The sequence below is a fragment of the Orcinus orca genome, chromosome 10 (genome assembly GCF_937001465.1).
Source record: "Orcinus orca chromosome 10, mOrcOrc1.1, whole genome shotgun sequence".
NCBI classification, from domain to species: Eukaryota; Metazoa; Chordata; class Mammalia; order Artiodactyla; family Delphinidae; genus Orcinus; species Orcinus orca.
This window is the reverse complement of record NC_064568.1, coordinates 90046769-90073828: the sequence shown is the minus strand read 5'-3', so window position 1 is coordinate 90073828 and position 27060 is coordinate 90046769. Positions and strand designations below refer to the sequence as shown.

Here is a 27060-nt window from a genome sequence, read left to right as displayed (position 1 = left end):
TCCACGTGGCTACCTCTCCAGTAGACCCAGTTTTTAATATTTTTGTGACTGAAAGAAAAGTCCTGCTGTTCTTGCTGACAGTGTAAGAGTATTGGTGAGGGGTCTGATTCGGAGACAGCAGAATCACTGTACCTAGTCACAACAGAAATGGATTTATCATTGCTATCTAAGCTTAAGGAATTTCCAAGAGGGACGAGACCAAGTGTGGCAGCCACATGGCCAGAAACTATGCTGCCAGGAGAAACACCCAACCACACCAGGAGCCTGTCTAACACCAGGAAGCCTCTCAGCTGCTGCTGGTACCACTGGACACAGGACAGTTGTGCCACCACCCAGCTGCCCCGGAAGAATCAGTCTCCACCACAAGGTCCTGTCTCCCCGTGGGCTGCCAGCTCATATCATTTGCTCCACCTTCTAAGTTTCTGGTGGAAGCTACTGGAGTCTGCAAAGTGGATTTTTAGCTTTCTAGCCTCTGAAGTACCATCCGGAAGGGACTGAAGTGAGTTCTACACAACCGACAGATTCCACTACAAGGAAACATATACTTTTTCTCTCTAAGAGTTCAATAAAGTTTTGTCCTCTGTGAATGAGAGGGGGAAATATTTATTTATTTATAAATAAATATTATTTATAAATATGATTTATAAATATCTTTATTTTTCCTGATTTAGTACTCTTGCAATTTGTCCTAAACTTGAGGGCAGCGTTATAAGTGAGAATTAGTGGCTCCAGCTATGAGAACAAAGTGAGAACTGGAAACCGGTGAAGATTTAACATTCCCAAACCAAGACAATCGATCACCTGTTTATATAGATATAATGGGGGGAATTCCCTGGCGGTCCCGTGGTTAAGACTCTGCGCTTCCACTGCAGGGGTCCCGGGTTTGATCCCTGGTCGGGGAACTAGGATCCCGCATGCCACACGGCGAGGCCGATAGATAGATAGATAGATAGATAGATAGATAGATAGATAGATAGATAAAGGTAGATAGAAAGGTAGATAGACAGATAAATGATATAGATATAACAGTAATGGATATCTGTGGCACTGTCCCCCCAGCACTGACTTCTCTGCTTCTGAGAAGGGCTCTCCCCAGCACCACTCCTATCTACATGGCTACTATAAGACCTTCCTTGTTCATCTGTGCTCTTGATAATTCTTGCATGACTACATCTCCCAGCCAAATGTGACAAAGCTAAGGGTGGGCAACTGACCCAAACCAAAATAATAAGTGTCTTTACTGGTGGTTTTGAATTTGTGACTCGGTGGTGGAACCCATAAGATATGACCCTAAAGAGCTGTTGGTAGCCCTGTCTCTTACTAGTCTGCAGTGAAAGAAATAAAGCCAATCCAATTGAGCGAAGCCACGGCCATAGACAGAGTTCCAGTAGCGTTTGAACTTCTGGTTCAAGTCGTCCCCAAGACGTACCTGCATTACAGCCCTCTTTGACTTACCATACCTGATCAAGTTTAAGACACCATCAGTTAAAAGATGCACCACTACGTTATGTATGTATTTGATGTAAATACTCTTGTAATGAAATAGTAATGTGCTATCAATTGTTAGACTCATTTCGGAGCTGTTTTTTAAAAGTGTAATGCAAATTTTAGAATCAATGAGCTAGAGTAGTTATTCAACTCTTCCTTGGCATCTAAGCAAATTCAAGTTGGCTTGCCATGACTTACAATCACAAGACTAATATATTATGGACTAACATATGTGAATATGATGCAGAGAGAAGTTCTGACCTGGGAATAAGATAATGTGAAAAACACACAGCAGTAAGTATTTCTTAAGGGAAAAATTATGTCATGTAAGAATTTTAAAGAGCATAAATTACCCTGAAAGTAAGCATGATTGCCAGTGTCCTCATTTGCTCCAGTATTACTTGGAAGCATCCAGTGACCCATCTTGAGGTGAAGAACTAAAGACAGTAACAATCGTTTCAAGCAAGTCAATGAAGCCATTTTCCTATAATTATCAAACATAAACACAATTTCGGATATTGGTTAATATACATGAGCATCTTCTCAAGAGTGAGAGAGTCCCCAGATTCCATCCTCTTAACGTAACTAAATCATATTCTAACAACTAGTGAAGAAAGAATGATTCAAACTAAAGAAAGCTTTAAAACTCCACAAATCAGCAAACTTTTCTTTGGGAACAAAACAGTTTAGAAACTCAGCTTTACCTTTGCCAGTACAGGTAACGGGCCCTATCCGAAAGGCTACAGAGATTTGCCAGCTGTTCAAGGTGGTAGTTTGAATTTATGGAACAAAACAAGAATTCATTCTTACGGGTTCAAGTGTCCCGTATCTCACTTTTATTTTAAATTTGGCTCGTGGTCTCCCGTCTGCCGTAGCGTGAGTGGCGAACTCACACAGTCTGCCAGATGGCAGAGGGAAGCCCATTAGTTATGCATCACACATCCTGATCAAAACTGAAAGAAAGTATGCTCAGATTGAGGAGGGATGCTCGAGAGCAAGGCAATGATTAGAATATTCTGTATTTCTACAGACGATTTCACATCATCGTTGTCCATAAATAAACTCATTCTTATGATCTGCAGACCCAAATCTGGGATTGCTTCCAAAGGAACTTCTCTCATGGTTTGGGTCAAAACGCACACGTTCCTGTGATATTCATTAGAGAATGCCACAGAGCCGATGCCCTTTCAAGGTTATCTCGAGAAGTCTGAGAATTAGACTGTGAGATAATACATTAAATGTTGTGCCTTTCAGAGGAGGTCTGTTCTTTAATAGGTACTGGGGAGAAAGAAGAGGAATTCAGTTACAAAGGAAGCTTATTAGAAACTTCGAGAGAACAGGCTTGATGAAAATTAATGGGAAATGCAATGTATAAATACTGCTGACGAGAAAGATACCAAGAAGTACTCTGAAGGAGCTGAGAGACCCAAAAGTGTATAGAATAATATTAACTGATTGCTTTAAGGAAAACCAATCACTGTACATATGTCCATGGAAGCCAATCCCAGCTCCACTTGGAATTGTTCTTTTGACAAGGAGCAAATGAATAACTCTTTCTACTCCTCGGTTGCCCCATCTATAAAATAAGAATAAAAATACCTGTCTTTCCCCACCCACTAGGATTCTGTGAAGAAAAATGATAGAGAGAGACATTTCAAAGGGGGGAAATCTCTGTCTCAGTTGAAGAAAGGAAAAAAATCTTTCTTCCAAAAGCTAGAGAAATCAACAGACATTCACTGAGCATCTATGATAACTCCAGGTCAGCTCTGAGGGTAGCTTAGAAGACCACAAACATGCAACCGCAGCAATAGAAGTAGAGAAAATAGAATAGAAGTGGTCCAGGGTAAAGATGGCCCTCCAGTTGTGAGGGATGCAACATGTACAGTTCCTGTTCTCATGCAGTTTCTGGTCTAGTGCCCAGGGGAGCCCTGGGGCTGCAGTGTCCAAGCCTGGATCTCCATTAGAATTGTGTGGGAAGCTTCCTAAGATCAAAATCCCTGGGTGCCTCACCCAAGATCCAGTGAATTGGAGCATCTGAAATGAAGAGGGATGTGACGGGTAGAGAGGTGATTGGATGACGACCCTGGACGTCTCATGCAAACTCGCGTCAGTGTTGTTCTGCCCTTATTTACATTCAGCAAGATTTTGGTTGAATAGAGAATTCAACATCAAAAATAAAATAAGCCTTTGGTTTTGCAAAATCATAGGTCTAATGGGTTTCCTCATAGACAGGAAATTATTTCAAGAAATTCTTTCATTCATTCATTCATCATTCGTTCACTCAACAGACACTTCTTGTATGCCTCTTGTGGCCCTAGGGTCTCAGCAGTGGAAAGGACAAAGTCCCAGCTCTTATGAAGCTATCACCAACATAAACTGAGCATCCAGACCCCCAGCTTTTGTTTTTTCAGGTTTGATTCTTTAACTGAACCAGATGTTCTTCCCATAATTCCACACATTCCTTCTCACCCTACCCCCTTTCTGCCACCCTTTCTTCCCTCCAGAAATTCATTTCTATTTATTTGCAAACACAGATTTTAACATTTGCTCATCTGAAGTCTATTAGTCTCTGCATATTTCTGCCCTTGATTCTGAACCAGGCAGTGCAGTAAAACAAGTACGTCTGTGTAACACGTGCTTGTTCCTTGCTTCATTTTCTTCTGTTTTATATTCAGGATGACAGGAACTATATCTTGGAGCAGGATGTTTACATGTACATACCTTGGGTAGATAGGATCTGATGGGCGATGTAGACATGATCAATCGACAAATATTTATGAGACATTCCTGAACTTATAAAACAATCTCCTTATTCTCAAGAAGCGTATCAAGCTTCCTGTGATGGACAACTCAGTAAAGGTAACAGAGGCCTACTCTCTCCCTTCGGTAATGTGAGGAGAGGGGAGGAAGGATTTTCAAGGTGGCAGGCAAATTATCTCCTCTTGTAGTGCAAGGCCAAAATAATGCCTGCCTTGTATTGAACAGTTCCACATTAGGTACTGTGGGGGTGTGTGTGAGGCAAAAACAGGACTAGTGGTACCTAGAGGGATAAACTTTTCACTCTTCCTGGTGCATATCTCACCAGCTTTGCGCAGGATGAAAATAAGGGCAATTCTTGATAAAACCAACAAAAGGGAAGATGGGAAGTTGACCCTCTGAGCATCCTTTCCTCCTTTGTTCCTTCTGCTCCCCTCAAGTGGGCTTTCTCATCACCATTGCCGCATCAGCACCGCTCCCATCTTTCTGTTCCCAGAACATTGCTACCCAAGGCCCCACTGTTTGTCCCACCTCCTCGCTAGGGTGTGAGGGCACAGCATTCTACCGAGCCCCCTCCTTCATTTGTCAACAGAGTGAGTCCAACTGCTCCTTGGCAGGTCCTCCCTGCTCGAGAACGTCCCTCCTAAAGCTGGCTGGCCAAAGGGAGAGGACGACCTTCCCAGATAGAGAAGGACTGTTGTCCATGTGAAGAGTCTACTGATCTCTCCAACAGCCCTCCAAGCTCACATTATTGCACTTTCTCCGGTACCAAATTTAGCCTCTCTGATCCAGATTCTTTGACATTGCTGGTAAACTTTAACGGATCAAGTAAATTATTCCAGGCTAATCAGCTCATGGGAAAACAGCCATGGAGAATCTAAACCCTCATCTGTTACCTGTCTCAGTGTCATCTGTGAATTATTACAACCTCTCACGACAACGTCCTGACCTTTGTTCTCTTAACCCAAGGAAACGCCCCTAAGAGAAGGAATTTCAGGCTACGGTAAAAAGGGCAGGAGATATATTAGCACTGGAGGGTCCTTCACCTCATACTATTATCTGTAGGTCATCCTCCAACACAAAACTAGTTCAACAAAGAAAATTCAGTGACCTTCTTGCAAGGAGAGGAAAAAATTAATATATACTTCAAGTATTAGCCATGTTTTATACATTTTCTGCCATAGTTTAAGTTGAAAATGTTTTCATAGAACCATAATGTGTAAGTAGTTCTCTGTGCATTTCCCCCGAAATAACTCAGAGTTTAAAAAAATATCCATTTTTGTAATAAAATGCTGGGAAAATAACCTTAGAGATTAAATATCAACTACTTGCTCTTAAACCAAGGACATGCCATTCACCTTTAAACCCTTAAACCATCACTGAGTAACTGAAAGATACAAATCATATTGTTTCTGGTTTTTTATAAGAGCTTTGTTTTGTTTTGAGCAACTTAACATATAAACAGAAAATATTACCCTGAAGAAAAGAATGTGATCACTTTTTTTGGCAAGTAAGATGTTAGCAAAGACATTTACCTTTGTAGAATTTATTAGAAAGAAATTTACCTGCTGTATTAGTGTCCTAGGGCTGCTGTAATGTGGGATCTTAAAACAAATGAAATTTATGTCTCGCAGTTCTGGAGGCTAGAGGTCTGAAATCATAGTGTTGGCCAGACCACGCTCCCTCTCAAAACTGTAGGGGAATCCTTCCTTGTCTTTTCCAGCTCCTGGGAGTTTTCTGGCAATCTCTGGCATTCCTCAGGTTGTATCCACACACTCCAAACTCTGCCTTCATTATCACATGACATTTTCCTTGTGTCTGTGTCTTCACATAGCCATCTTCTTATGCTGACACCAGTCTTGTTGGATTAAGGGGCCACCATATTCCAGTATGACCTTGTTTAACTCAACTAATTATATTGCCAGTGACTCTATTTCCAAATAAGAACACATTCTGCAGTACTGGGGGTTAGGACTTCAACATATCTTTTGAGGGGGACACAATTCAAGCAATCATATCTGGAATCTGTAATTTCATTGGAGAATGACTTGGAAAGCAGGTCTTGCCCTCTGGAGAAGTTGGGTACTCAGTCTAAACCAGTGTTCCATTTTCAGAGCTATGTTATTGATATATATAGGCCACTGGGCTCCCATTTAGGGTGGTATGAGTTGTAGAAGGATCATTGAATCAAGAGTAGGAATATCTGAGTTAGAAATTCAGCTCTGCCATCTAGCAGATGTGTGACTTTGGGCTAGGTGTTTGATATCTGTAACCCTTTGTGTTAGAGAGGGTAAAAATACCTAGGTTTTTCAGAAGGTTAGAAACACCTATAAACACCTATATACCAATACTGCATAAGGCAAAGGCACCTAGCCTTGTGGATTATTGTGAATATTTTTAATTATTCAAAACAAGACTGTATTCATGTATTACTTGTAAAATTAAAATACCTTCATTAAAATGCATAAGGCTTTATAATCTGTAAAGCACTCACAAATTAAGATATTATTACATTTAATAAATCATACCCAATGTCTTAAAAAATATTAATATTCCTCCCAAAATATCTACCATTCATCTTAGATTTCACTCGAGCAAGTAAATGGCATTTGAGGCAATTGTCCAAAGCACTCCCACAATTCCATATTCCATCCCTTTCTTTTTCTTCCTCTCACCTTTCGCCTTTCCCATTTGTTCTTCTTCTGCTTTTCCTCTGTTGTTTGTTTTAGGTCTTCTTCTCCGCTCAAGGGCATTCCTAAGAGCACACAGGATTAACAGAGGTTGCTGACCATTAACACAGAATAGGTCACATATGTGGCCTGTCCACTCAGTGCCCTGTGTTATACTCACTTCCCACTCGTCTGTGATTTCAGAGTAGTTGTGGGGAGTTCCATGCACCCCAGTGCTGTTGCACCTCAGGTGTAAGCCCAGCATCTCCCTACAGTTCTGCTTGAAGTTCTCTCCAAAGGTAAGGCAGCCTACTCAACTGGGTGCACCAGCAGCTCCAAATTACAGATAAATGAGGGACGAGAGATGCTGGGTGGATGCCTCAGTTTCCCTTCCTTTGGAGGGACAATTCTGAGACATTCTACCCAGAGGGTCCCCAGGTCATTAACAAACCCCCTTTATTGGCTTTTGCTCTTTCACTCTCACTGCTCCTTCACCCCTGCTTTCTGATATCATCTCCCAGCACCCCAATACTTATCTCAGGCTCTGGAGCCCAAACTAACACAGCACCTGATAGGCTTCAGCTCTATAAGCCTTTAGACAGGAATTATTCCATTTGAAGTAACAGAAACTCAACTCAGACTAGCTTAAGCAATGAGGGTCCTTATTAACACACATAACTGAAAAGCACAGGAGTCCAGTTTAAAGTGCACCTAGACAGAGGGGCTCTAATTATATTATTAACACTTGGATTCTCTTCTTTTTTTACTTCCATTGTCCTCTGCATTGACGTCATTCTCAGGCAGCCCCTTTCTAAATCATGATCTCTAGATGACTTAGACTTATATCTTCCCAGTTTAGAATATAGTAGAAAGAAAGAGTTCCTTTTTTCCAATACATAGAGAAAAACAAAATCCTGAGTTGTTTCTCTGGCTTGGTTTAATCCATATGCCCACCCACGACATTTGATTCTACTTCATCTTATCTTATTATTTTTGGTGCCACGCGAGAACAGGACAAGTGAGTACCTAGAGGGATAAATCTTTCAATTTTACTCATGGATCTCTCACCAGCTTTGGGTAGAATGAAAGTAAGGTCAACTCTAGGCAAAATCAACTAAAGGGAAAGTGACCCTCTGAGCTCCCAAGTAGGAAAACCTAAGGCTTAGAAAAGGCTTACTGGCCAGGCCCAGGCCACATTCCCACTCTTGAAGTGGGGGTAAAAGTTTCCAGCTTCAAATAAATCACATGGTTCCTGGCAATGAGAAGTAGGGACCAGCAAGCAAAAGTAGCTGATGCTTTGTGTATAACTATATATGTCTCACACCCCTACAAATCCACATACATCTATTTATCCAACAAACACTTAACAAGCATGTACTATGTGCTAAGCATCAAAAAGACAAAACTGACTAAAGAAAAATATCTACTCTCAAGATGTTAACAGTCCAGTGGAAGAGAGAAAAATAGAAAAACAATAAGAAATCAAGAGAGTATCATTTTAATTCACATGCTATGGAAAAGGAGAGAAGGAGACATCAAAGTCTGCCTGGGTTGTCTGGTCTAATTCACTAATATGTCTTACCTAAACAGGTCAAAGGTTGGAAAACTTTTTCTGGAAAGGGCCACATAGTAAATATTTTCAGCTGTGTGGTTTAAACTCTCTCCATTGCAACTACTCAACTCTGCCCTTGTAGCCATAGACAATATGGAAACAAATGTGTTTGGCTATGCTCTACTAAAACTTTATTCATGGAAACCGTACTCTGGATTTCTTTTAAGTTTTCACGTGTCATAGGATATATTCTTCTTTTAATTTTTTTCGATCATTCAAAAATGTAAAAAGTATGAAAATCACTCTTAGATTTCAGGCTGTACAAAGACAGAGTGGGCCAAGTTTGGTCCAGAAGTCAGATTGCCCATCCCTGACCTAGATCATTGCCACAGTCCTGGCCACTCCAATACATTCTCCATCCTGCAGCCAGAAGAATCCTTCTAAGACCAAATGTTATCTTGTCACACATCTGTCTCAATGACTTTTCATTGCCTTCAGGATAAATTCCAAATATCTTGATCATTGTAAGTTTCTTCACAACTCCTTGCTGAACCGCTTTTATTTCCTCCAACAAACCATGCATCCCATATTCCCTGCTCCCATTCCATAGTACCTAAATAATCCCTACCCTTTCTTCTACCTATTTTTCTTTTCCTCCAAGAAACCTTCCTTAAACTCTTCCCCAAGCCTGGGTTAGGTGTCCTTAGTGTTTTGATAGCACTGCATATTGCCTCACTTCACAGCACTTATTATATATTATAATTATTATCATAGTATATAATTACAATGATACCATTATTATAATTCCCTGTTTGCTAGCCGCATCTTCAAGCTGTATGAGGATACCCTTAAGTCTATCTCTTTCTCACTTATATCTGCCATTTCCAATTTAGGGTCTGGCACAAAGTAGATGCTCAACAAACATTTATTGGATAAATGAATAATATGAAAAGGGGTATCTTAGGAGGCTTTGCAGAGGAGATGTTCCACGAGCAGAGTCTTAAAAGATGAATAACAGTTTATAATTTTGACAGGGAGTGGTAGGTATCTTTAAGAAGAGTGACAGCTAGATCAGACGTGAAAGTGGGAAAGACCATTTGCGATACTCCAGACAGTGTGGTATGGCTGGAGTTCATGCTAATTGGAAAATGATGTGAAATGAGGCTAGAGAGAGAACCTGAGAACTTGTAGGCTAAGATAAGGAATTTAGTCTTAACTCTTCAGGTAATGAGGAGCCTTAGAAGGACAGCTGGTTGAATTTACATTTTAGAACGCTCTTTTACATCTCATTGCCCATGTAGATAGTCTAGATACAATTAAAGTGCCTGGGATAAAGGAGACAAGATCATTCTGGCAGTAGAGTTGACTGGAATTTGATGCCAACCTCCCATTAGGAAATAATATTGGAGTCTGCAGCAACAATGCATGTAAGAAATAAGGACCACATGAGTCAAGGAAATGATAGTGGAAACTTAGTGGAAGTGTGTATTTAAAAGAGGAAAAATTGCGAGATTGAAAATACAGAATTAGAGGAAGTCACAGCCTATATGCTGTCGGATTCACTAGCCCACACGTGGCTATTTACATTTGAATTTAAATTAATTAAAATTATATAAAACTTCAATATTCCGTTCATTCGTCACACTAGCTACATTTCACGTGATCATCAGCCATGCGTGGCTAATGGCTACTGTACTGGATAGTGCAGAATTACAGAACATTTCCATCATTATAGAAAGTTCTGTTGGACAACATTACATAGACTTAGTTGAAGTTATAGCTAAAGTCAAGATCATCCCAGGAGTTCCTCAAAAAGCTAAATATAGAACTACCATATGACCCAGAAATTCCACTGCTAGGTGGAATACAGGCACAGCTCATTTTATATTGTGCTTTGCTTTATTGTGTTTCACAGATACCGCATTTTTACAAATTGAAGTTTTGTGGCAACACTGCATCGAACAAGTCTATCGGCACAATTCTTCAAGCAGCATTTGCTCATTTTGTGACTCTGTGTCACATTTTGGTAATTCTTACAATATTTCAAGCCTTCCACCAACAAAAATATTATGCCTCACTAAAGGCTCAGATGATAGTTAGCATGTTTTACCAATGAAGCATTTTCAAATTAAGATATGTACGTTGTTGCTTTAGATATAATGCTATTGCACATTTAATAAACTACAGGATAGTGTAAAGATAACTTTTATATGTGCTGGGAAAACAAAAAATGTGTGTGGCTTGCTTTATTGTGATATTCATGTTATTATGGTGGTCTGGAACCAAACCCACAATATCTCCAAGGTATACCTGTATATTCAAAATAATTGAAAGCAGGAACTTGAACAGATATTTGTATACTAATAGTCATAGGAACATTATTCACAATAGCCAAAAGGTGGAAGCAACCTAAGAGTCCACCAACAGGTGAATGGATAAACACAATAAGTGTATACATGCAATAGAATATTATTCAGCCTTAAAAAAGAAGGACATTCTGACATGCTACAACATGGATGAACCTCAAAGATACTAGGCTAAGTGAAATAATCCAGACACAAAAGGACAAATGTTATGTGATTCCACCTACATGAGCTACCTAGAGTACTCACATTCATAAAGACGAAAAGCAGGGGGCTTCCCTGGTGGCGCAGTGGTTGAGAGTCCGCCTGCCGATGCAAGGGACACGGGTTCGTGCCCCGGTCCGGGAAGATCCCACGTGCCGCGGAGCGGCGGGGCCCGTGAGCCATGGGCGCTGAGCCTGCGCGTCCGGAGCTTGTGCTCCGCAACGGGAGAGGCCACAACAGGGAGAGGCCCGCGTACCGCCAAGAAAAAAAAAAAAAAGTATAATAGTGATTACCAAGGACTGTGGGAAGAGGGAGATGGGGAGTTATTGTTAATGGGTAAGAGTATTTGTTGGGAATAATAAAAAAGTTTTGGGTATAGATAATGGCAATGGTTATACAACATGTATTTAATACCACTGAATTTTACACTCACAAATGGTTAAAATGATAAATATTATGTTATGTAGATTTTACCATAATAATAATATAAAAGATTATCCAGAGAGAATGACTAGAACAGGAAAAGGGGAAAGAGATTTTTAAGGAAATAGAGAAGGAAATGAAGCCAGCAAGGAGATCCAGGAAGTCAGAGGGGTAGAATGGGAAACCAGAGGGAGTGCTGCCAAGGAAAGTAAGGTGAGAAAGAAAACAGTGATTTTCTACCCACAGGCCCATTTGTGATATGCTGCCAACCATGTTCCCTATTTAAAACCCACAAGCAAGAGGTACACCCACACCACCAAGTCTGAAAAGGTAGCTTGCGACCCTCTGCTTACTCCTGTCCCAGATCTCACTCTAACCATTGTCTAAGTGAATGAAGGATCTTGATTCCACTTTTCTTCTTCGGTTTTTCAAGTTCTCTCTGAGAAACTGCGAAGAAAACAGCTCATAACTTTCCTTTCCCTTAATGCTTGTTGGAGACGTTTGCCTACGTGGCATCATTTCAATGACACTTCAGCGTGGTAGGTTCAAAACAAACGTTTAAAAAGGAAGGAAAGGTAAATCTGAATGGGCGATGAAGCAGCATCGTTCCTCAGTCTCTCCTTACTCCCACGTGAAAACAGAAAGGACGTCTAGATAGGAAAACCAAACACCACGGGCTACATTTACAACAAGACTTAGTGGCAGAGGTGCCTCCACGAATCCCAGAATATAAATGAACGTGAACCAACCACCAGCTGCCCTAAGAGTTGTGTGGTATCAGCCCCTGTACATGAGGAAGAAGGAAAGACTTGGGTGGTGTTGGGTGCCTGTTGGACCTAAGAACAGGAGGAGCCCCCAGAGAGCCAGTAGATCTTCACTGGGATGTGAGTGGGCTGATGGGGCCATGGCAGCTGAAACTGAGAGGGGTTTTGCTCCCCAGAGGTAGATGACAGTAAGGGAGGGCAATAGGAAGGTCTAAAGGGACCACAGCAGTCTTATCCAACTCCCCTCAAAACTGACCCTCAGGGCTCCCTTTTCAGACAGGGAGGAAGACCAAGGAGGAACTGCTGGGGGTGGGAATCAAAATTGATCAGGACAACATGGAATCAACCTAAATGTCCATCAACAGATGAATGGATAAAGAAGATTTGGTTTATATATACAATGGAATACTACTCAGCCATGAAAAAGAATGAAATAATGCCATTTGCAGCAACATGGATGGACCTAGAGATATCATCCTAAGTGAAGTAAGTCAGACAGAGGAAGACAAATATCATATCATATCACTTATATATGGAATCTAAAATCTAAAAATGATACAAATGAACTTATTTACAAAACAGACAGACTCACAGACATACAAACAAACTTATGGTTACCAAAGGGGAAGGGGGAGGGAGTAAATTATGAGTTTGGGATTAACAGATACACACTATTATATATAAAATAGACAACCAACAAGGACTTACTATATAGCACTGGGAACTATATTTAATATCTTGTAATAGCCTATAATGGAAGAGAATGTAAAAAAAGAATATATATATGTTTTTTTATATATATATATATATGTATATATATATATATCTGAATCACTTTGCTGTACACCAGAAACTAACAGAACATTGTGAATCAACTATATTTCAATATAAAATTTTTTAAAAAGAGACTTAAAAGACATATCAACATTTTTTAATGGGCAAGACTAAACTATATTTCCTGGAGATGCATATTTGGGTGACAAAATTTTTTAAAAACAAGGAAGTAAAGACTAAAACATATTAGGCTAATGGTACTTTTAGTGGGAGGGAAGATGTTGTGATCAGGATTAGGGTGAATGAAAGGGACTTCAGGGGTGCAGGTCAAGTTCTACTTCTTGACCCGGGTCGGGGTTACAAGAGTGTTTACCTTATAATAAATAATTCATTAATCCATGATTTGTTTTGTTTAGGTTTCTGTATCTGTATTTTTTGTTTTGATAAAAATCTGTTTCAAAACGGCAAGGAAACACACACATTTGAGATAATACCTTTTTTTTCCTTCCAGTATATTTTGTCTGAATCACATTACTTGTTAACTGAGCAGAAAGAGCTTTAGTAGAAGAGGCAATTTGCAATCACAGTACAGTCTAAATAAATAGTTACTAACAGTGGTAACATTAGTTGCCCTAAGATTCTATTAACAAGGGAGTTTTCCATGTCATCATTGCCTAGAAGCCAATTTGTAGAGCAGAGACTGCTAGGTCATGGGTGCCTGTGTGGCACTGTTTCCCAAGTGTACCACCTGCATCACAAGTATCCTGTTTATAATGCATATTCCTGGACTCCAACCAGAAATTCAGATTCAGAAGATGAGATGGGCAGCAATGCTCTATGCTGTAAGTTCATCCTAGATTTATTTAAAAACACAAAAGCTCTATCTAAACAGTACCTTCCTGGTCTGGTCAAAGAACTGAAGACAAGAAACTCTACGCTGGTGCCCAAACCACTATCTATAACAATATTGGTCAATTTTCTAGGATGAGCACCTAGAAATTTTGTTATTAGTGTTTGATGTGGTAATGGCTTAAGGACATACTCCTCGTTCTTCCTAACCAGGAAAATAAAACAGAGAATGTTATTTCTATGTGGGCAACTAACTGAATTGCAATAGAAAAGACTTAGACTCAGATTAGTTTTTTCCAGACCCTAAAACTTAAAACTTTACACTCTCAATCCAATGTGACAATCAGATCTGGCTAAACTAAATTAGAGGCACAATTTAAACGTTAGATGTTCCAAAGATTTTCTGGGCTTGTGAACAGTTTCCTTAATCTCAGAAACCTATAATATTTCCATCTGAAGATGTAATATTGAATTCCCCAAAAAACTGTTTAACAGTATTGTTTCTTGGGAGTTATTTATATAGATCTTATGGATGTTGGCAAAACTGTATCCAAAATGGAAAATGAAAGCTTTTAGAGAAAACTGTAATGTCAAATTTTATAACTATAGTATGTATAATGTACATATATAAGTGTATATATGTGTATATGTATATGTGTGTGTGAATAAAAATTCAGAGCTTGTTATGGTAACCAGCAGGGTGAGAAGGTGTAGTAGGGGATTGGAAACACCCATCAAGTTATTAGACAGAGGGGTGGCAACGCTAGCTGTAGCAATGGGATATAATGGGCGGAAGTCCAAAGTCATACAGCTGACTGTGGCCCTCGATCTCTAGAGCATAAAGGAATTACCTGGAGGGACTTGTTAAATGAGCTTCTTGGGTCCTGCCACAGGGATTCTGATTGGTTGCGAATCTGCACTTTTATAAGCTCCTTGGGTGAGTCTGCACCGCGTGGTCAAGAAGTGATGCTTTGAAGAATCTTCAACAAGCTGGCAATAAGTTTCATCGATGTCCAGTAAGGAATCGTATCTTGGCAGCAATCCAGAACAAGTGAGTAGCAGCTAAGAGGTCTGAGGTGCAGGTAGGCAGGCTAACAGACTGCATTTGTTTCTCAGGGCTGCCATAATAAATGATCACACGTTGGGGAGCTGAAAACAACAGAAATGTATTCTATCACAGGTCTAGTGGCCAGGAGTCTGAAAGGAAAGTGTTGGCAGGGTTCCGCTCCCTCCAGAGGCTCTAGGGGAGATTCTGTTCCTTGCTTCCTCCAGCTTCCGGTGGCTGTTGGCATTCCTTGTCTTCTGCTGCTCATCCTAACCTCTGCCTCTGTCTTCATGTCTCCACGTGGCCAACTCCTCCTCTCTGTATGTCTCTCTTCTGGGTGTCTCTCTCTCTTTTTTTTTAATTCAGAGAGGAGCATGAGGCTTTGTGTTTCTTTCTTTCTTTTTTATAAATTTATTTATTTTATTTATTTTTGGCTGCATTGGGTCTTCGTTGCTGCACGCGCGCTTTCTCTAGTTGCGGTGAGCTGGAGCCACTCTTCGTTGTGGTGCGCGGGCTTCTCATTGCGGTGGCTTCTCTTGTTGCAGAGTGTGGGCTCTAGGCGCGCGGGGCTTCAGTAGTTGTGGCTTGCGGGCTCTAGAGCGCAGGCTCAGTAGTTGTGGCGCACGGGCTTAGTTGCTCCACAGCATGTGGGATCTTCCCGGACTAGGGCTCGAACCCGTATCCCCTGCACTGGCAGGCGGATTCTTAAGCACTGTGCCACCAGGGAAGCCCCTAGGTGTCTCTTATGAGAACATTTGTCATTAGATTTAGGGTCCATCCAGATAACCCAGAATGATCTCATTTCAAGATTCTTAACTTAATTACACCTGCAAAGACCCTTTTTCCAAATAAGGTCACAACAACAGGTTCTAGAGATTAGGACAAAGACATGTTTTGGGGGGACAGGCACCACTCAAACAACAACACAGGCCGATTCTGGGACAATTAGCTGCCTTGGGTCACTGTCAGATCAAGGGAAAGGATGGCAGTGATTGGCAAGAATAGTCTGGCTCTAGTGCTAGAGCAGTCTGACCTTCGCAGGAAGGTCTTGGGGACTCAGACTAAGTAACCAACCAGAAGCTGCCTATGAACAGACGAGCAGGTTAGAGTAGGATGAGCAGCAGAGCTGACTTTATTACCTTGAACTTCTGAGTCAGGATTCTATAATCCCTACTAACCAAGACACGATTGTGCTCCTACCCTGTGATTAAGCGAAGCTGCCACAGTGAGTGGACATCTGGGGCAGTATGAAGATTAGAGGCTGGGAGTCAGCTTGGACTACAAAGAGCTGCAAACACAATCACACAAACAAGTAGAATCATAAATACCTACCACTTATTGAGCACTTGCTGTATACCTGGTAAGGTGCCATTATTATTGCCTCTTTTCATCATAATCTTGCAATACTGGTACTACAATATGGGTTCCCATTGAACATACAAGAACACAGGATTTTAAAGATTAAAGTTATATAGCCAATCAGTGGCAGAGCTAGAATTTAAACCAGATCACTCTGGCTCCAAAGCCCATTTTCTTTCTTCTAAAACATGCTACCTCTCCACAAATTAATAACCTGCCCCAAATTTTAGCATCTTAACTTCTAACACCTCGTCTTCTCTCTTTGAACCCTTCCCACCCCATCCTGTGGTTCACTAGGCATAAAATGTCAAAACATCTGTTTCTCTATCGAATACCCTACATGAAAAATTATAACTTGGCTAAGGTAGAATGGTAAATATTTCAAAGCTTTCTAAACCAGAACCACAGGTGTGAATCTAGATGGTGAACACTTGCTCCCTTGTGACTGTGTTATATCCATCTTACTGTGACCAGTGAAGAGAAGTGTGAGTTCAAGCAGAGATTCTGTGCACAGTCCCAGGTCCTAGGCTTGTCTCTAATCTTAAAATGCAAGTCTTATAATGACTGTGCATGTTGCACCATTCCCTCCTCCCACAATCCCCACAAGAGCCACCAAATGCATGCTGCCAGTGATGTTCTACAGCTGGTGATATCCAAGTAGTTACAGTACAAGTTTCCTCCATAGTGACCCACAGTGGAAAGTAACTTTGATGGAACAAGGTCAAGGAAGTTGCTAATACCTTATGCCTCTAGCCCAACCAGCAATTGATGCCCCTTGAATACCACCTAATCTGCCCTAAAGATAGTGTCAGTTTGATGACACATATCATTTATGTCAGTAAATGTTTGGCTACTGGGCCTTGGATCCTCAATTAGCTTGAGTGCAAGACCAAAATATTCCTGAGCCTGGTGCAAGGTGTAACAGTACTTTGAGTTCACCCTATTTCAGGTAACAGGACTGAAGTAGTAAGGACTCCTAGCCTGAACTGACATATGTTGTCAGGCCTTTCAGAAGACTGAGCATATGAGCTTTGAAAATTAATAATAATAATAATAAAAGTCTTGCAAAAGGGCTTGAGGTATTGCAATGCTCATCACCCAGTGAGCACCAGATCAGCAGCTATTTTGTGCAGTTCTCAGTGACCAGAACTGTAAATGATGACCTGACCTAGGTACACCTTTTCCTACAACCTGCCAGGGTCCCTTTTCCTGCTCCGTCTCACAGGCGCAATCTTCAATTTTAAGACCCATGAACACTTGCACCAACACAGAAGTCAATTTGACAATAATTTAATATTTTTCTGGTGGCAATTTCTAGTTTACTTAAAAAAATTCTTTTAAAATATTTTGGAAAAGGTTTGGGTCATTGTGTCAGAGAACTTGGTAGGATACCGAAATTGTAAAGTGCTCGTGGCCAGCGTGCAGTGTTTGTTAGGAGCAAGACGTCATCGTGGGAAGCACGTACTTCTTCGGATTACTGTTTGGCGGATTAGAAACACGCAAATAAGTCCTAGGTTAGCCCAGATTAACTGCCCTGGGTGCTTCTGGGCCAGTGGGTAGGGTTTTGGGGGTGTCTGCTGGACTCAAACCAGTACTTGTGGTAAGATTTCACTCGGCAAAGCATTCGGAGTTAATTTTTACTTAAACCCCAACCAGGCTAATAACGAAGCTACCGGTAATGATCTGGAATGGTAACTAAATGGTGCCCGCAATCACGTCAGTCGAACCTTCTGCCCCCACGATTCTGTCGGCCCACATGCTTCTGTCCATCAGCCTCGGCCTCGGGATCAGCTCTCGCCGCGGCATTGGTCGGATTTCAGGAAGAGAGAAACCCGCGATTTAAAGGGCTCGGTTTCCACCTGCCAGGCGTCGTTCGCAAGGTCCAACTTGCCTTTGGCACATACTTGGGAGAATCTCTCGCTGTTGTTCATCTATTACACTGACTGGTCAAACAGAAGAGAGTTCCCGAAAGTGTCCCCTTTAGTCACCTTGACAATTTACAAAAGCGAAACTTGCGCTCTAGGTTAGATCCACACTGAGTCTGCGGGGCGCGGAGTCCCTGCCCAGGTCAGCAGTGCCCGCCCGGCTGGCGGGCGGGGACGGGGGCGGAGCCTGCACCAGGCGTGGTCTTCCGTGGGAGAGAAGGCGGACTTTACCCCCACCTCCTAAAACCCCTACTCCCTCCCAGCCAATTAAGGAAGCATATGCAAATAGGGCTCCTGTCGCCCCGGCAACCATGATGCACGGCAGCCAATGGAAACCGGCAGGTTGCGACCCTGCTCCGTGATTGGGACGGAAGGAAGGAGACAGAGGCCCAATGGGCTGTGGGAACGGTCCTCGGCGGGTTGAGGGGCGGGGATATGCAAATATGGTTTGAAAAGCCGGCGGGAAATCTGAGTTTCGCGGGAGGACCTTGGCGCGTAAACCGTATCCCTTCATTCATTGTCAGCAGCAGCTTCCTGGAGCCATTTTTCAGCTGCCGGCCGCAGCACCCGTGCTGCCGCCGCCGCCTCGCAATCCATTGCATCGGCCGCCCCCGACGCCTCCATCCCCCCTCGGGGCCCGATATCCGTGCGCCCGGGACCCTCCTCTCTTCAGAGCCCCGATTATTTTTGGCCCCCGGGGCCCGGGCGGTGCGGAAAAATAAAAAGAAAAGGGAGAGAAGGGGCTCGGAAGCGCCGGGCGGGGAGGAGAGAAGGAGAGACTTGGAAACTCCGACTGCAAATAATAAAGAAATTGAAAACAATACGTTAATATACCATAGCAATAAAAAGAGCAGGAGCGAGAGATGAGAAAGGGGATCCAGCCCGCCCTGGAGCAGTACCTGGTGACCGCCGGGGGTGGGGAGGGGGCGGCTGTCGTCGCCGCCGCCGCTGCAGCCTCCATGGACAAAAGGGCACTGCTAGCCAGCCCCAGCTTCCCCGCCGCCGCCACCGCCGCTGCTGCCGCCGCCCCGAGCGCGTACATCCAGATCCTCACCACGAACACTTCCACCACCTCCTGTTCCTCCTCCCTCCAAAGCGGCGCCGTCGCCGCCGGCCCCCTCCTCCCCAGTGCCCCCGGCGTGGAGCAGACCGCCGGCAGCCTCCTCTACACCACGCCGCACGGACCCTCCAGCAGAGCCGGGCTGCTGCAGCAGCCACCAGCGCTGGGACGCGGCGGCGGCGGCGGCGGCGGCGGCCCTCCGGTAATGCCCTCCCGTTCCCACCGTCCCCAGCCCGGGCGGGAGGTGGGCTCGCACCGCGCGGGGTGGTGGGCGCGCTGCGGGCCGCCCTGGGAGAGCGTGGGGCCGAGCGTCGTGGGCCTCGGCGGCTGCCCCTCCAACAAGAGTTTATTGTTAGACTTGTGTGTTGCCCCCGAACCCCCGAAGGGTCTGGGGGGCTCCGCCAGGCAAGCAGGGCAGCGGGGATCGCCATGGCGCGAACCACATCAAACACTCCGAAACTTTTCGCGGCCCCCCCCTTCCTTTCCTGCACTTTTCCCTACCCCCACTCTCCCCTCCCCTCCAACTCGAAGCTTCCTCTTTCTCGGGCGTAGGAAGGGGTCACGCCCCGGATGGAGAAGGGGGTGGGGGAGGGAGTAGTGAACTGGGGAGTGGGAGACTCCAGGGGGGTGGAAACCGGGGGGCCCTGGGGGTGATGGCCGCCCACCGGCCTCGGAGGCCCGTTGGCAGCCGGGGGTCCCTAAGGCGTGCTCGGAGTGCAGGGGCTCTGCCAGGCTGCGCTTGACACATTTTGGGATCTGTAACTGCCGGCAACAAAGGGGCTGGGGGAAGCCGAGGGGAGAGGTGGAGCTGGAAGCCGGCTGCAGGCCGGGGCGTGGGCTGTCTGGGGGTGAGGGGCTAGCGGGCGGGCACCCCGGCCTGGGCGCATCCCGGTGGTGGCAGCGGCGGCGCCCGCGTGGCCCGAGCGCCCGGGCCTGCTTCGCCGGGCCCCGGGCCTGCCCTTGACCCGCCTCTCCCCTTGCCCCTTCCTTCCCCGCCCTGTCCCCCCTCTCCGCCCTCCGGCGACGGAGGGCGGGGGCAGCCGTGTTCCCGTCCCGCCGCCTGGGTCTGTCCCTCTCCCCGGGACCCGCCGGTGACGTTTCGCACACGTGCGCGGAGGACGCGCCTGTGACTGGGGAGGAGGCGGCGGCGGGAGGGGGCGCTGGAGGGGGAGAGGGGGCACCCACTTCCTCCTGCTCGCCGGCTCCCTGGCCTGGGACGGTCCCGGCGCCCTCGCACCCGCCCCCGGAGCGGCCACCCTCCCTCTCCTCTCCCCAACCCCCTCCACGGGCGCCCGCCCTCGCCCGGCGCCGCCGGTCCGTTCGGCCCTCCGGGCCCCCTCTCCAGCCGGCCCCCCCCCACCTCCCCCCGGAGCCAGGCTGGTTTCGGAAATGCCCTTACAGCAGCAGGTTAGTGACCGGGACGGCTCGGGGGCCGCCGCCGCCGCGGGGGCACCGGATTCTGTTGGGGGTTGGAGCCGTGAGGGTAGGCGGTTGAGCGGGGTTTTGGAGTGGGAACGGGGGGTTGGGTGCTCGAGGGAAATGAGTAAGCAAGAAAAATCTAACTAAGTAAATGCCCGGCCTCCGGTTCTAGGAACCTCGGGGCAGGAGTGTCCGCCCCAGGGGGTGGGTATGGTGTTTACGTGTGTGTTTTTCTAGGGGGCCGAGGGATGGGCGATCGAAAACCGGAGGGGGGGCTTCTCGCCAATGGCCGAGTTGAGCTCTGCTTTCTATCTTCCTTCCCTTGTGCTGGAGGGGGAGGGGGGCGGGTCAGAGGGTAGGGTGTCTGTAGGATTCCCAGGCCACTCGCCACCCCCTCCCTTTGTCCCTGTAATTTATAAAGCGCCTTTGAGAGATGATTTAGGTCAGTATGCGGCTTCTCTTTTTGTTGATACTAGAAAGAAGTGTGGCCCGGAGGTCTTCCTCCTTTCTCCTTTTCTCTCCTTCATTCCCTTCCTCCATGCCTCCTGTCTTCACCCTCGTGGTGAGGCTCGGCCCCCACGAGGCTAGAAACGAACCAAACCCAGTTAGAGTAATGGTTGGCTGATAATATCAGTCGTTGACCTCACCTTGTCTCGGCTCCGAATGGGCTGAATTTTTGAAGAATCAAGATTTTGCAGAGGTCTTTAAGAGAGTCGGCACCCAGGCAACACTTTGGGGGATGAGATGGGTTTTGGAATAATGAAAAATTTTAATTCATGACTCTTCCCAATTTCTCCTCGAGTTGGATCTTAACTGCTTTGCAGCCCCAGAGATACTTGCTAGGGATGTGTGATACCGTCTCAGTCAAAGAAGCTCATGGTGTTTTAGTGACTAGGGTCTGCCAGCAGGGGGGAAAGAGTACAGTACCTGCTTACACATAACAGTATCCAGTGTGCCGGATTCTCAGACACGAGAATATGCCACGCTTTTATTAGCATTGAATACTATTACTGACTTGACCTAAACGTGCTTGGATATATTTTAAGCATATTTGCTCCCTCAGGGTTCTGTCACTATATCATAAACCTAATCTGAAACAACCAGCTATTGACATACTTCTGGGACTTGATTCAGATTTATGGGAGGGTAGTTTTGACAATGGGAAATTGTGAGATGACCAGTTTGCTTTTTTTTTTTTTTCCTTTTGAATTTTAGCCCACCTGGGCCAGGTCTCTGAAACTGCCTAGACAAACTTCTATGTAATTCATTGTATTTAAGTATTTAAAGTATAAAAAATTACCCTCACCACCTTTCAAGCTACTTCAAAACTTTATCCTCCTTGCCACGGTATTATTATTCCAGAATCATGAGCACTGTATATAAAGTTTGGTTTCTTTTTTTTTCTTATCAAAATTATATTAGACTTCTATTGAAGTCTTGAACTTTTGTTGATATTCTTTCCCTAAGCAGGAGGGACAGCATGGGGATAGCTAAGTGATTGGCTGAGCAAAGGGATCATTTAAACACTTTCCATCAAAGAAGAGGTTGAGGACTCCTGTTCAAGTGGCCACAGTTACAGACTCACCTGGCTCTGATTCCATGTTCTGTCTCTAGAACAACCAGGAGCATATTCTTCACCTTTTTTTTAACGTGGAAAAAAAAAATATATATATATACATATAAGTATGTATCTCAGTACTACCTTACTAGCTGTAATTGCCTCTGTCATTTACAAGTCGTTGGATCTTAGGCAAATAAACTCTCACAACACAGTTTCCTCTCTTGTAAAATAGGGACAATAACAGTAAGAACTTGAAAGTTCTATTTAAGGGTTAAATATGATAATGCATGTAAAACACTTAGCACAGTGCCAGGTAAATAGTAGATGCCCAATAAAATGAATATTCAGAAATTTATATTTTTTTGGAATTTAGAGAAATAATGTAAGACCATGTGCACACTGCCCCTTTGTTGACATATATGAGTAAAATGGTTAAAAGTTTTTAAAAATGATATGTAATTAACTATACCTAGTTAACTTGAGTTTTTAAACCCATAAATCATGGCTCTCCTAAGAATGGATAAAATAGGGACACGTCAGTACCACAGGCCTGTGTTAGAGATGGTGGTGATAAACTGCCCCAGTATGAGCTTGTGCCTTGAGTTGTGACAAATTTAGATCAACTCATCCTCACTTTTTTGCCTCGCTCCTCCCTTGACTGCATGGACCGGCCATCTTTTGCATGCAGCCCGTGCTTAGTGGCTTTTGTGGAACTGAACTCTTAATCATCACCATGTCAGAGACATGCACGAGATAAATTCAGCTCTAGATGGTGAACTGTTGGACATGGAAGGAGTCTAGAGAAACCAGAGTCACAAGTGCTGCATATTTTCTGGAACTGAAAGGGCTTCATCATTTTCTGCCTCTGCTAAAAAGAAGCTGAAATGATTTCATTACGCTTCTAGAAAGTTTGGGATCTATTAATGCAAGAGACAATGGCCTGTCACATCTGATTTAATTTAATCCAGTCATAGCATCCCACTTATTAGACTTTGGGAAGGCACCCACAATGTTTGAAATTTCCCTGTAAGAATGGAGAAACCATAGGTGCTACAGCTGAGTTTCTTTCCTGTATAAATATAAAAGAAGAAAAATGCTGGGTTCCTGTGGTTCTGTAGTCAATAATCTTGCTTCTGCTGAGATAGATGGTTGGTGCCAAGTTTAAGCTAGGAGAGAATTTTTAGTCACTACATACCCCAAAATGGAAGTTTTAATATAATGCAGTGCCCAGACTCAGGCAGTCCAAATAGCTCCACTATAATCAGTACCCAGGGCACCACTCTAATCATCTTCTGAAGCAAAGCACCCTTAAACGTGGCTCTGTGAGCTAAGGAACCCAAGCTTGTGAACAGGAAAGGATTTTTTTTGTTGTCGTTTTTCTATAAATCGTCACCTTATGTAATACTTGGAAGGGTAGATTCTGAGATTAATGTTGTGCTGTGTAAAGCTAACATGAAAACAGAAAATACTCTAAGCTTAGTCATGAATAGATGATAGCACCTGGAGATTGAAAGGTTGTAGGGAAAAGTGGCTTTTATTCTCATTTCTCATAGGTATAATCCATAGTGGTCTTTTATTGCCATCCCCAAAGACACACCATCCGTACCTTTAGCCTTTTTCCAAAGGCCCTGGACCCACTTGGCAACGCTTCAGATATTCATAGTTGATTTTTCTGGCCAGTTTTCTAATTTAACATGACTTAACATATATTCCATTTGTATGTCTAGTTTACATCCACTTTCCCAGGCCGACTGACTCCAATTCCTTTTTAATCACCTACTTTCTACTAACATTTTAAACTAGGAAGAGTGAAAAATCAGCCACTGCCTGTGCTGATTAAATCACATCCCTCCTAGATGCCCATGAAACCGCCCCAAATAGTGCAAGGCAAAGAAGGTAGATTGCAGTTCTTATCAGATGCTCTGTTTCATTTTGGTTTTTAAAGAGAGGAACTTCCCTGAATTCTTTGAGGTACTAAGCATGTGGTTTAATGCATATTTTTCGTGCTTGTTAGCAGCTTAAAAGTGTTTCGGGGACTATTTACAATTGCTAAGAAGCATTTTTTCTACTAATCATTTTTCATGGGACTAAGAAGGGGAGCTAACTGGGAAAGCAGTAAGTATAGGAAACCACTAATGGTATCTCCTTCCTCCTACCCTGACCTTCTCTTTGGCTTCCAAGAGTGGCTTGGAAAATGTATCTTACACAAGGAAAAGTTATACAACAGAAGGGACAAAAAGACAACAACTGGGATGGGGGTAAGGAATCCTGGAGGGCAGGAGTAGGGTTAATATAGAGGGATAATACATATAGCTTTGGGGCCAGTAAGAAGGAAATCGGTTTATTTTCTGTTGTCGCTTTTGCTTCAAACGCTCTCCTGCCAAAGCAATGCGTTTTTAGAACTCAAAGAATGTGTAAGTTACAAGGATGCATTCTCAGTCCGCCTCCAACCTTAACTGGGGGTCAATCTTGTTGCTGTGGCGGCCACGATCATCTACAATATAACTTTGAAGGGGAAGAGGTAAAGCCCACTGGTTGCCAGGTTGCAATCACAAAGCCTGGGCCCCTTGCTTTGCTGGAGAACCTGGTGAAACAGACCACTGCTTAGCTTTGTAAACTAAGGCCGGGGTTTATGTCAGCGGAGGTTGATAGCAGTGAGAATGGACAGCTGATGGAATAGAGAAGCGATAGGAGGAAGTAAGAATAAAAGTAATTGACTTTAGTCTTCTTTTTATTACTGTAGCCCAACCATCTGGGGCTATTTCTAGTGTCCAGACAACATTCTTATAACTAATTCTTCTAATTAGCATAGGCAATAATTGATATTCCCAATGGTCTTTGATTAGTTTTTTTTTTTTTTTTTTCCCCCGGTACGCGGGCCTCTCACTGCTGTGGCCTCTCCCGTTGCGGAGCACAGGCTCCGGACACGCAGGCTCAGCGGCCATGGCTCACGGGCCCAGCCGCTCCACGGCATGTGGGATCTTCCCGGACCGGGGCACGAACCCGCGTCCCCTGCATCGGCAGGCGGACTCTCAACCCCTGCGCCACCAGGGAAGCCCCTCAATGGTCTTTGAATCGTAACGTGAGAGCTGTAAAGCAAGAGTCACCCTCTGACCCGATCCCCTTCATTTTGCAGGGGAGGAAATTAAGACCCAATGCAGTTGTTACTTACCCAAGGTCACAGGCTAACTAGTGGCAAAGCCAGAACTGAAACTGGAGACTGGAATTCTTAGAAGCAGCCCCATTTGCCAAGAGAAAGTTAACTAAGTCTCATGTACCCTATATGGGAAAATTGGGATGTGTAGAATACATTTAAGATTGCCTTCAGGAATGGTTACATTTTTAAAATAGACACATACAGAAGTGTCCTTTGAACAGTTGGCTTTAGAGTAACACCTCATTCTCAAAGGTACAAAATACGCCACGCTCCTTTAGATGTTCAATGAAAGGGAATTTTAAAAAATGGAAGGAATGACAGACTCTTAAAGAAACATGATAGTAGCCTTTTTAAAGCTTTATTTGTTATTTGCAAACTTTTGTGGATATGACACTTCCAGTGCTGAAACGGTGAAACAAACTTCACTGAGAATAGAACCTGAAAGGATTTTTGCCGCTCTCTTCAGGAGAAGGGCACAGTATAGCTCTGGTGTTGGAGGTTTGTCCTGGGCTGTCCACATCCTGGGTGACTGTTGTGGTTTTCAGAGGTCCTGGGGCCCTTGCCCCGTGACATTAGACCAGGTGCCCTTTCTTCAGGAAGATTGCTGGTTTAACAAAGTTTAACTCTTTCAGGGGAAGAAGTCCTCATCCCCTAAAAACCAGAACTAATTTCCTTAAAACGTCTTCTTTTACTTGTGGAATTGAGAAAGCTTAAAAATAGAATCACTTCAAGCCCTGAAGCCTAAAAGTGAAACATAATCCAATGTCGCTGTAGTTCACCAACGCGTTAGGGGCGGGGATATATGGCTTGTCTATAAACCACAAACCAGAAAGGTGCCATGTGTAGGTGCGGTCTTAGATCAGGGAGCAACTGCTGGTGAGACCTGTAGTTATCAGTGAAGCTGATCCCCCTGGAGGACTTTATGGCGGATGGAGTCCATCTCCGGGAGCAGAGGAACTGAACGCCCTTGGTCCTCCCAGTCAGCTCGTGCCTGGCTCCCCAGGAGACCCTGCTGGCTTCTGCAGCACGCACCTGACTGCTGAGAAGGGCTCCCCAAGCTCTGGTCTTCAGGATCCTGAAAGCTGCAGCTCGGGACGCTGGGGGTCACAGGAGGTCAGCTCAGAGCCTATAGATTTCACCCCTCCCTTGCCCTTTTTCCACGTCTGATGCTTTGAGGCTCCAGAAATATATAACCAGAGCAGCAGCCCTGTGACCCCATACCTTCTGAGCCTTTCTGGGCCTGGCAGCCCTTAGGAGAGGTGAAGGCTTTTATGGACCTAACCCACACCCTCCACCTAAGAGGCAAACTGAAGGGCAGCCGAGTATAAGAGTCGGACGATGGGGCCTGAAGCCAGAGTGTCTGGGTTCTTATTCTGTGTGACTTTGGGCCACTCTGCTTAACCTGTGTGTCTTAATTTCCTCACCTGTAAAATGGGCAAATCCTAGTAGCTACCTCATGGGGACCGGGACGATTAAAGGAGTTACTATTTGTAAGGTGCCTAGGCCGGTCCCTGACCCATGGGAAGGATTCGGTGGATACGTGGTGGAGTTGCCCTTTTCTTCTGTGGCTGTCTCTGGGGCCCACCCTTTGGTGGTTTAGTTTCTGAACCAGCCCTTGTGTTCATCCAGACCCAGGTTACACCTCTAAAAATGGCGGCGAGGAAGCAGAGGGGTGACCCACAGGGCGGTTT

General features: G+C 44.4%; 1 protein-coding gene across 2 annotated transcripts in view; it reads left to right on the top strand.

The window, feature by feature from the left end:
- The first annotated feature begins 18743 nt into the window (after positions 1-18743).
- The window catches only part of E2F3 (E2F transcription factor 3), an 80686-nt gene continuing 72369 nt past the window's right edge, over positions 18744-27060 (top strand). The window contains exon 1 of one of the 2 annotated variants that reach the window (XM_033434824.2): positions 18744-19434. In XM_033434824.2, the coding sequence (XP_033290715.1) occupies positions 19036-19434 (399 nt within the window). In that variant the 5' untranslated portion in view covers positions 18744-19035. The remainder of the gene's footprint in view (positions 19435-27060) is intronic. The other variant, XM_004273531.4, reaches the window with a different exon arrangement.